This window comes from Oryzias latipes, chromosome 5, assembly GCF_002234675.1.
Source record: "Oryzias latipes chromosome 5, ASM223467v1".
Classification (NCBI taxonomy): Eukaryota; Metazoa; Chordata; class Actinopteri; order Beloniformes; family Adrianichthyidae; genus Oryzias; species Oryzias latipes.
In genome coordinates, this window is record NC_019863.2 from 1,899,679 (window position 1) to 1,910,972 (window position 11,294).

Sequence of the window (11,294 nt, forward strand, 5' to 3'; positions counted from 1 at the left end):
GTACAATATCTCATGGAATATGTACAGTACAGACCAAAGGTTTGGACTCACCTTCTCATTCAAAGAGTTTTCTTTATTTTCACGACTATGAAATTGTAGATTTACACTGAAGGCATCAAACTATGAATTAACACATTTGGAATTATATACATAACAAAGTGTAAAACAACTGAAAATATGTCATATTGTAGTTTCTTCATAGTAGCCACCTTTTGCTTTGATTACTGCTTTACACTCTTGGCATTCTGTGGATGAGCTTCCAGAGGTAGTCACCTGAAATGGTCTTCCAACAGTCTTGAAGGAGTTCCCAGAATGCTTAGCACTTGTTGGCCCTTTTGCCTTCACTCTGCAGTCCAGCTCACCCCAAACCATCTGGATTTGGTTCAGGTCCAGTGACTGTGGAGGCCAGGTCATCTGGTGCAGCCCCCCATCACTCTCCTTCTTGGTCATATAGCCCTTCCACAGTCTGGAGGTGTGTTTGGGGTCATTGTCCTGTTGAAAAAGAAATGATGGTCCAACTAAACGCAAACCGGATGGAATAGCATGCTGCTGCAAGATGCTGTGGTGGCCATGCTGGTTCAGTATGCCTTCAATTTGGAATAAATCCCCAACAGTGTCACCAGCAAAGCACCCCCACACCATCACACCTCCTCCTCCATGCTTCACGGTGGGAACCAGGCATGTAGAGTCCATCTGTTCACCTTTTCTGCGTCGCACAAAGACACGGTGGTTGGAACCAAACATCTCCAATTTGGACTCATCAGACCAAAGCCCAGATTTCCATGGTCTAATGTCCATTCCTTGTGTTCTTTAGCCCAAACAAGTCTCTTCTGCTTGTTGCCTTTCTTTAGCAGTGGTTTCCTAGCAGATATTCTACCATGAAGGCCTGATTCACACAGTCTCCTCTGAACAGTTGTTGTAGAGATGTGTCTGCTGCTAGAACTCTGTGTGCCATTGACCTGCTCTCTAATCTGAGCTGCTGTTAAGCTGCCATTTCTGAGGCTGCTGACTCGGATGAACTTATCCTCCCCAGCAGAGGTGACTCTTGGTCTTCCTTTCCTGGGGTGGTCCACATGTCAGCCAGTTTCTTTGTAGCGCTTGATGGTTTTTGTGACTGCACTTGGGGACACTTTCAAAGTTTTCTCAATTTTTCGGACTGACTGACCTTCATTTCTTAAAGTAATGATGGCCACTCGTTTTTCTGTACTTAGCAGCTTTTTTTTTGCCATTATACAAATTCTAACAGTCTATTCAGTAGGACTATCAGCTGTGTATCCACCTGACTTCTGCACAACACAACTGATGGTCCCAACCCCATTTATAAGGCCAGAAATCACACTTATTTAACCTGACAGGGCTCACCTGTGAAGTGAAAAACATTTCAGGTGACTACCTCTAGAAGCTCATCCAGAGAATGCCAAGAGTGTACAAAGCAGTAATCAAAGAAAAAGGTGGCTACTATGAAGAACCTAGAATAAGACATATTTTCAGTTGTTTTATACTTTTTTTGTCATGTCTATAATTCCACATGTGTTAATTCATAGTTTTGATGCCTTCAGTGTGAATCTACAATTTTCATATTCATGAAAATAAAGAAAACTCTTTAAATGAGAAGGTGTGTCCAAACTTTTGGTCTGTACTGTTTGTTATTTAGTCAAAAACTGGTCCCTCAATCTTTCACTTTAAATATTTCTCTGTCACTATCAACTATTGGTAAAAATCAGTTTTACATCCCATTCTAGGAAAAGTAATAAAACACCTTTTTAAAAACACCTTTTCAGAAAAATATTATAACGTCGCCACATTATTCATATTGGAAACAATATGTAGCTGATTTATCTTGGAAAAAGATCTGGCTTTTACCTTTTTACTGCTTTTTTTCCAATAAGATACAAGACATGTGTTACTAAATTTCACACAGATTTATATTGCAAAAACATATTTTTGAAACTTTAAACCCAGTATTGACATGTACATTTTTAACAGTTACTCTTTATTTAGATTAGATTAGATTAGATTAGATTTGTTTATTAATCCCACGAATGGGAAATTTCCTTGTCACAGTAGCATGGAGTTTGGCACAAGTATGTACAGACAGTAATGACAAGTTAGACAGACACACATTTGAAAGAATATATACAAAAGTAAGAGTGTTCTGATAAATAAACAGGGAAAGAGATGTGCAGTTATATAGAGGTCATCTGTATATACAGTTTTTGTACAGTGAATAAAAAACAAAAACTATGAAAACTATTTACTTAGGCTGGTGTTGAACAGCCTGATAGCAGCTGGGATGAAGGACCTGCGATAGCGTTCCTTCTTGCATCGTGGGTGCAGCAGTCTGCCACTGAAGGAGCTGCTGAGGTCTAAAACAGTCTGGTACAGTGGGTGAGAGGGGTTGTCCATGATTGATGTTAGCTTGGCTAACATCCTCCTCTCACCCACCTCCTCGATGGAGTCCAGGGAGCAGTCCAGGACAGAGCCGGCCCGTCTGACCAGCTTGTTCAGTCTCTTCCTGTCTCTCTCCGAGCTTCCGCTGCTCCAGCAGACCACTGCATAAAGGATGGCTGAAGCCACCACAGAGTCATAAAAAGTTCTTAGCAGTGTCCTGCACACCCCAAAGGACCTCAGTCGTCTGAGCAGGTGGAGACGACTTTGGCCCTTCTTGTACAGGGCATTTGTGTTGTGTGTCCAGTCCAGTTTATTGTTTAGGTGAACACCCAGGTATTTATAGTCCTCCAAGCCCTGGATGTTCACCGGTGCAGTCAGATGTGGTTTCCTGCTGAAGTCGATCACCACCTCCTTCGTCTTGCTGGCGTTGATGTGCAGGTGGTTCAGAGCACACCAGTCCACAAAGTTGGTGATGACCTCCAGGTACTCCAGATCGTTTCCCTGAGATATCCGCCCAACAATGGCTGTATCATCAGAGAACTTTTGGAGGTGGCAGCTGTCAGTGTTGTGTGTGAAGTCCGATGTATACAGGGTGGAGAGGAAAGGAGAGAGCACAGTACCCTGTGGTACCCCAGTGCTGCAGACTACCACATCAGACACACAGTCATGAAGCTTCACATACTGCGGCCTGTTGGAGAGGTAGTCGATGGTCCATGCAGCCAGGCTACTGTTGACTCCAGCTCCCTCTAGCTTCCCCCTGAGCAGTGATGGTTTGATGGTGTTGAAAGCACTGGAGAAGTCAAAGAACATGACTCTCACAGTGCTACCAGTGTCATCTAGATGGGAAAAGCATCTGTGCAGCAGGTAGATGACAGGGCTTATTTGGGGCTTTATCCCTTTTCTGGACCTTTTTGGCAAATTTTCTGTGACTTCTTTTGTTGCACATTTACACTTTCATTTCTTAGTTTGGGAAACATGTATTGTATGGCTTAGTTTCACCAACAAAGGAATGTGTTCTTTACATTTCTCTTTCTAAACTTGTTCCTACTCCTGCAGATTTTACATTTATAAATGTAACATTTCTAACAAAATCCTAAATGTTTTTTTATTTGTGGTTAATGTCAGACTATATATAGAACGAGATATTAAAAAAAGCTTTAAAATGTCTTGAAATTTGTAAAGTTATTTAGAATGTTAAACTTGGTAAATGGTAAAGTTTTATCAATTTACCCATTCTCTGCATTTATTTATTCATTTTCACCTCCTGGCACTTTCTTTAACTTTATTATATCTTTTTTTATTTTCCATCCTTGTTCATATGTTCGTATTAATGCACTACTGATACTTCTGCTGTATCTGGTGGCGTTTACAATAAAGTTTTTCTTTTTTTAATTCACGACCCGGATGTTAATTCTTTGTTTTCCGTGTTAACGGTTTAATAGGTTGACTTGACTTCACCTTTAAATAGTTTGCAGCGTTTTGTCAATATTTTTTCTTCTTTAAATCCAGATTTTGAGGAGTTGTGTTATTTTTTTTCCCGTCACTCACGCAAACTATTTTTAACGCGGGGTTGAAAACGAACGTACCCCTTGGTCCCGTTTGCTAAATTGCTGCGGCGCGTGAACCGCGGTGTGCGCACGTGAGGCTTCTTTGAGGTCGTTTGAATGCCGACAGAGGCAGCAGTGGGGTGAACGAGCAAATACACAATCATGGTGTTTTTAACACTGCCCCTTTGGATCCGTAACCGTGGACCGGACCGGTTCTGGAAGGTCCAAGATCTTCTCAAACATGCTCGGGTAAGGGGGTGACTATTTCCTGGAGCTTCCTCCGTTGGTCTGTTCAAATGGTGTAGGCTATGATATACATTTAACTCGTCCTGCTAGTGCACTCTTCGTGTGGACCTAAACGACGGCGTTGGTTTGAGATTGTGTATTAACGTCCCGCCGTCCAACAGCACTTCAGGGGCCGGAAGAACCGCTGCTACAGTCTGGCCGTGCGGGCTGTCAGGAGGGCGTTCGTTTACGCCACCAAATCCCGAAAACTGAAGAAACGCAACATGAGGACGGTACGAACCCACTACACCTGTACTAATGTCCATTCAGCTTTTTTCTGTTAAAGTTTCTTGAAGTTTTCCAAAGTTTTTGTGAAGTTTTTAGACCATCTTAACTTTCATTATGAATATCATCATCCATCCATCCATCCATCTTCCTCCGCTTATCCGGACCGGGTCGTGGGGGCAGCAGTCTAAGCAAAGATCCCCAGACTTCCCTCGTTCCTGCTACTTCCTCCAGTTCCTCTGGGGGGACACCGAGGCGTTCCCAGACCAGCAGAGAGTCCTGGGTCTTCCCCGGAGCCTCTGCCCAATGGGACATGCCCGGAACACCTCCCCAGGGAAGCGTCCAGGAGGCATCCGGACCAGATGCCTGTGAACCGCCACCTTAAGGTGGTGGGGGAGTTTGAGAGCTCGAGTGATCCCAGGAGCTAAGCTGTCTGGGGCTTTTGCCCTTGGTAGGGTCTGCCATGGTAGACGGGTCCTGGGGGACGAGTCAGACAAAGATCGGTTCAGATGAGAAGAAAAATCAAGGACTCAGTTATGGTTGGTGTTACCGGGGCCCCACTCTGGAGCCAGGCCTGGGGTTGGGCCTGGTGACCAGAGCCCTCCCTACGGGCCCCGGTCGCGCTCAGCCTGAAGAAACAACGTGGGACCAATCCCCCATGGGCCCACCGCCCATAGTAGACCTCAAAAGGGGCCGGTGCAATGCGGCTTGGGTGGCAGTCAAAGGCGGGTGCCTCGGTGGCCCGAACCCCGGTCATGGAACTTGGCTTTTGGTAAAACAGCTCCTTGTTACCCTTAGGTTTTCCCCCTGAAAACTCCTTATGGAGCTTTATTGTGCACTTACTTCAGCTTAATCTTGTTGGTGATATATTTTGCATCAATACTAGCAGAAAGCCAAATTGTTGTTTTGACAAAACAAGAAGCAGGAAATGTTGGTTTGAATGCGTTTCTCGTTTCTGCAGTTGTGGATCACGCGCATCGCAGCAGCGACCCGGGAGCACGGCATGACCTATCCTGCCCTCATGCACAACCTCACAAAGGTGGCGTTTTCGTTTTCTCAGCACGCCACTGTGGCATTTCCGCCGGCAGCTCACTCTGCTTTCCCCCCATTTAGAGCAGCGTTCAGCTCAACCGACGAGTGATCAGCGATCTGGCCATCACAGAACCCAGGACCTTCCAGTCCCTGGCAAAAGTAGCAAAAGCTCGGCAACAAGAAGGCTTCCGTGCAGCGCTCGGCGACGGCAAAGAACCTGCTGGCGTCCTGTCCCGCATCGTTATGTTGCAGTAAAAGACTATTTATTGTCATGGAGTGACAGAGCAGCTCTGATGTTATATCACTTTTTTTTTGCATTTGTTATTACATAAAGATACTTCAAACTAAAAATATACTTGTGAGTTTTATTTATTTGTTCATTGAGACCAGTATGTAGAATAGAAAGGGGCCCCAAAATAATTAATTTTGGACAGGAAACTTCTTGTTGCTTTGGTTGATCCTAGACCAGAGTAGACGGTCATCTATGAGCCTCAAAAACATCTGCAAAGTCAGGAAAACTTGGAGTTGTGATTTAAAGTCCCACTCTGATGAAAATTGTGTTTAACATGTTCTTTTGCTATTTTTCTGATTGAGAATGTTTACAAAGAAAGTTAAAATTGTATTTCTAGATTAAGAGGTTTTTCTATGTCTAAAGACGGCAGAATCCTCATTAAAAGACGAGGGAACGCTTTGAAAATAGATGATCGGAGTGGGAATTAAAGCAATTTTAAATCTTTCAAAACATCTCACCTGAAAGACACGACACTATAGCTGCATGGTGTTTGCTTGTTATTAGACATTTAAGCTAAGGTTTCATTTTGTGTCAATAAAACTATTGTTTCACTATTTGCATGTTGAAATCTGCCATTAAAATGTTAAATTCTTTAAAGGTTTTGATACTTTTGCTCTTTGTTTGAATCAATCTCTTTGAGTTATGAGTTAAGTTGACTTTAGAGTTTTCATATTTTTAACTAATCATGTTTGTTTCTGTTTTATGATTGGTAACAGAAAATATGAAACATGGGTTTCATTTCAAGATTTGCTTCCTACTTAATACGTAATATTAATGTAATTAATATTACGTATTAATTAAAACCAATAAATGACATCATTTCATGATCACCGTCACACTAATTCTGTAAAAGCAAAGGACTGGCTTCATTAGGAAAAAAGTCTGAACAAAAGCTTTGGAAGGAAGAGAATTGTTGATGAGTGACACAGATTTTTATTAGTCAAAACATTTTTGATAGGGTTTTACTTTATTAATTAAGTAATTTCAGAAGAATTAAGATTCTTTCTGAGAGTGTTTTTCAGAATTTTTTAATGGAAATTTTTTTAATTTTTTAATGGAATGACACCCATCTGGAACAACCCGGACATCCTTATTAACAAAAAAATGATTCACTTCCCAGCTTGGCAAGCAGGGGGCATAAAACAACTAGAGCACGTAATTATTGATAGAAGATTCATAACCCCCCAGGAACTTCAAGACAAACATGGAATAAATAACTTCTTGGAATATCAGCAACTTAAATCAAGTATTACTAAAAAGTATAAAATTAAAGACGACGATTTAAAGCTACCAGATGTAGTTACCACTCTGATTAATTTTTCAATGAATAGAACTCTCTCCAAAATATACAAACTTTTATGTAATTTAGATAACAATATTGCCCTTCCAACAAAAAAATGGGATGCAGATTTGAGCATCAGCACAGATGAAAGCTTCTGGTCAGAACTTTGTCTAAACACCTTTAAACTGACAAAAAGTCCAAATCTGCAGCTAATCCATCTCAAAACTCTTCACAGAATTTACTACACTGGACAGAGGATGTTCAAGATGGGTCTCAGTAACTCAGACATTTGCGAGCACTGTGATAATAATCTACCCGACAGCTACATGCACGCACTGTGGTTCTGCACTCCTGTCCAGGCTCTCTGGCAGCAGGTATGTGCCGATTTATCAGTCTGGCTTAAGGTTTCAATCACTGCCTCACCGTCATTTTGTGTGCTTGGTGACATGAGTGCCATCGATAGAGAAGAAGGATTAGCTTCTATCATTTTCATAACTCTTTGTATTGCCAAAAAAACTATTTTAATAAATTGGAAAAACAAGAAAAATATAAACATAAGTCAACACAGAAATCTGCTGTTTGATCATATCAGCTTGGAAAAAATGTCAGCCCAAAGCTCAAGTAACTTTGAAAGAATTCAATCTCTCTGGTCTCCTGTGGTTGACTCCATGACTTAGGGGGTGGGGGGCTTGGTCGTCGCTGCTCCTTGCCCTTCTGCCGTGGTTTGGGGTGGGGGTCGGGGCTTCCGGTGCCTGGCGGGGGCGGTGGGGGGCTCCGTTGGTCGGGGGTCGGGTCCGGTGCCTGGGTGGGGCGGGCTGGGGCGCTGCGTGGTCCTCTGGGCTTGGGTGTGGGGGTGCGTGGTGGGGGGGTGGGGTGGTGGTCTGGCTTGGCTTGGGGGGGTGGTCCCTTTGCCTGTGCTGGGGGGGGTTGGCGGGGGGCCCTGCTCGGGTGGGGGGGGCCCAGCGGCGCCGGATGGGCTGCCCATCTGCGCCTGGGGCTGGGATCGGCCCTTCCCTGGCTCTGGGGCGGGACGGGACAACCCTCTCGGGGCCCCCGGTCGCTCTGGGTGTCACCCGCTTCGGCTGCGGGGTCTGGGGTGGGGTGGGGTGGGGGGCTTGTCGGCCCTGTCCTGTGGGGGGGCGTTCTGGGGGGGAGGGGGGGGCCATTATTAGTACGGGTCGGGGGGGCTAGCGGGTCGGGGTCTCCGCTGAGGCAATCAGTGGTTGCCTCGGCCGGTTGGCCTCCTCGGTCCCGTCGAGGCCTGACCAGAGCTCTTCTAGGGCCGGCGTCTGGGGGTGGGGGCCTGGGCTTGCTCCGGGGGGGGGCGACGCTTTCTGGCTCCTCTCTCTCTGTGTGGGGTGGGTGGTGCCGGGCCTGGGGTGTCGGCGCCTCCGGGGGTGGGCCCCTGGGCTGGGTGGCCCTGGCCCCTTTGCTGGGGGTGGGCTGGGGGACGGCTGTTTGACCACCGGGGGACAGTCTACCAGCTGTCCCCAACTTACCCCCTTCCTTATATAACCTCATATTAGGGTGAGGGGGTGGGGGGTCTAGCCTGCGATGCGCCTTGGGGGGGGGCTACTTGGGAGTGGCCCCCCTCCTATGGTTGCCGTATGGAGTGGGCCCCCCCTCTTTCGGTTTTATTTGCACCTTAGACATGTAGGGTCCTTGGTAGGGGGGGTGCTTGGACATCACTGCAAGCAAGCAGCAGATGTCCTCCTGGCACCCTACCCGCCAATTTTAACCGCACCTTAGACATTTAGGGCCCCTTGGTGTGGAGGGTGAGGGGACATCACTGTGAGTAATCAGGAGATGTCCCCTTAGTGCCCTACTCGCCAATTTTAACTGCACCCCCCTTAGTACACACACCCCTCCCCCTTCAATATATACATTCAAACATAAACACACACACATGCACACAAACACCCTCTCAAACACCCATACACGCACACACATTTTACAAGGAAGGTGGGACCTGGGTCCATCTGTCCCCTACCCCTTCCCTGGTGGGGGGTGCGGGCCCCTTGGCGATGGCGGCCGTGTCCCTTGGGTGCCGGCTCCCTGGGCCCGGCGGTGCTCTCTCCGCACGGTGGGGGGGTTCATATTACACCTGAGCCGGGGGTGTTCGTGTCCCTGGGGGGTGGGTCCTGGTCCTTGCCCCTGGGCGCTGGGCCCCGCCAAACCTCCAACATGGCCGAGCCTGGTCGGGCCATATTTATAACATCCCTTGTGGGCCGCCCTTTTTTCCCCGGGGTTCCCCCTTCCTGGGCGGGGGCGGCGGGCCCCTGCCTTGCTCCTACCTGGACCAACCGTGGGCCGGGTGGGTGGCTGCCTGGAGTGCGGAGCGGGTCTCCCTTGGGGGGTCCTGGCTCGTACCTGGGGTCGGGGCGGGGGGATGCCCGGAACTCCTGGGTGGTGGTGGGGTGCTCGTCTGGGGCTGTGGGCGTCCCTCTCCGGTGGGGCCCTGCGTTGGGCTCTTCCGGCGCGGCGGGGGGCTGCTTTCCTGGCTGGGCTGGGGCGGCGCTCTCTTTCCCTCTGCGCCTCCCTGCTCTCTGGCTCTGGGGGCCTCGCGGCGGTCCGGCTGGCCCTGGCCTGGGTGGCGGTCTTGGTCGCCCGGGGGGCGGTTGTTCCCTGCCTGTTCCCGTGTGGCTTTGGGGGAATTCCGGCTGCCGCTGCTCCTGCGGCGGGGGTATGGGTGTGGGGGTGGCTGGGCGCTCCTCCTCCTTCTTTTCACATTCCACCATCCATTTTAGAAGAACATAAACACTCACCTGAGCACAGGTGTTAGCTCACCTTTGCACTAATAGTTTGCATGATTGAATGAATGAAAGATTTCACACTAGTTGGTTTAAAGGCATAGGTATGCGTTCGTGAACACTATCTGTTTTGTGTGCATGTTGACATGTGGACATTTTTGCGGCTAGCAGGTGTGTTGATAATATTTGAGTGTGTGTGAACAGGCCCCGCCCTTTTTGTACTACATTTGAACCGTACCGTAACGATAAACAACCAGTAAACCTGTCTGCTTTATGCTGCTTCATGGTCTTACCCCCCTTCCCCTCCTATTATCACCCTCCTACCCCCCCCTCTCTCTAACGTCCCTCTCTCTTCTTCCCCTCTTTCCTTTTCCGTCCGGTCCAACACCAAAGATTTTCAAACATGATTGAAATTAATAAATTTTGGCCTCAATTACAAAAGGGGTTTATTCAGACATACCTTTGGTTTGTCTGAAGATGAATAACCCCTCTTGTTAAAATAAAATATGTCCAACACAAGAGGCCCTCAGCTCTCATCTGTTTGCCTAGCTGTTGGACAGGACAAGTTAAAAAAAAAAAAAAAAAAAAAGAATTTTTTAATGGACTTTTTGGTTGAAATATTTCCCTTTTTTGTTTTTTTGAAATGTTTATTTTAATAAAAAAATAGTTAAAGAGGATTTAAAATTAATTCCTTTTTAAAAGTAATTGCATCTTTCAGGTTTGGTGTTTTTATCACCAAAAATCTAATTGACCCTCACTTATTTTCTTAATTTTATTGAAATATAATCATTACAAACTCTCGCAGACACAACCACACAATGATGCAAGGCACAGCTCTCCAATCAAAAACAGACAAAAACACATCTATACATCTATGAAAATATATGAATATTTCAGCATAAATTACATTTCAAGGCAATTAACAATCTGGACCCTGGATCAGTATCCATTCTGTAGCAGATTTACAAATGTCATCAATAAAGGATTTGAGTTCTGAATACATTTAATGAGGATAAATACAGTCTGACTTCATTTTTAAAACACAGGAAATTAGGAATATATTTTTCCCAAATCAGGAGGATGTTCACTAATTTTGTTGTTTATTTTGATAACTTATTGTTATAGAACGGAATATCTTCTTCTGTGAATTGTATGAGGTTAATTTTCTGGCTAAAAATATCCTGTCTGACAGAAATCACACGGATCAACCTCAAAGCCAAATCTCCTCCTCACCGTCTCTGTGGATGGTTAATAGTTGTTTATCATTTTCAACTGCATTTCTTTAATCTTGGGGACTACGGGCCATTTTGTGTATTTCTATTGTTGTGACAGGTGTCTCCTTTATTTATATTATTTAACATTTCCATTAAAGTCATTGTATAATTGACCTTTGAAGGGTTTGTTTAGATATTTAGTATCACATTTTTTCCCTGTGAGTTTTATTTCACCTATTAATAAATTTGGTAGTTTAACTTGAACATTGGATGGCA

The 11,294-nt window shown here is 45.7% G+C and overlaps 1 protein-coding gene across 1 annotated transcript; it reads left to right on the forward strand.

The window, feature by feature from the left end:
* Window positions 1-3,798: 3,798 nt before the first annotated feature.
* mrpl20 (mitochondrial ribosomal protein L20) lies at window positions 3,799-5,833 on the forward strand. Its single transcript, XM_004086098.4, has 4 exons — window positions 3,799-4,187; window positions 4,346-4,456; window positions 5,410-5,487; window positions 5,562-5,833. Exons 1-4 carry the CDS (start codon window positions 4,101-4,103, stop codon window positions 5,733-5,735), a joined length of 450 nt encoding a protein of 149 aa, XP_004086146.1. The 5' UTR covers window positions 3,799-4,100; the 3' UTR covers window positions 5,736-5,833.
* Window positions 5,834-11,294: the final 5,461 nt, after the last annotated feature.

What these genes read in the sequence shown, in the direction of transcription:
- mrpl20 (XM_004086098.4), top strand. Translation starts at nt 4,101, where the DNA reads ATGGTGTTTTTAACACTGCCCCTTTGGATCCGTAACCGTGGACCGGAC. An exon ending in ATCTTCTCAAACATGCTCGG is followed by an intron (nt 4,188 to 4,345) that starts GTAAGGGGGTGA and finishes GCCGTCCAACAG; the next exon opens with CACTTCAGGGGCCGGAAGAA. An exon ending in TCATGCACAACCTCACAAAG is followed by an intron (nt 5,488 to 5,561) that starts GTGGCGTTTTCG and finishes CCCCCCATTTAG; the next exon opens with AGCAGCGTTCAGCTCAACCG.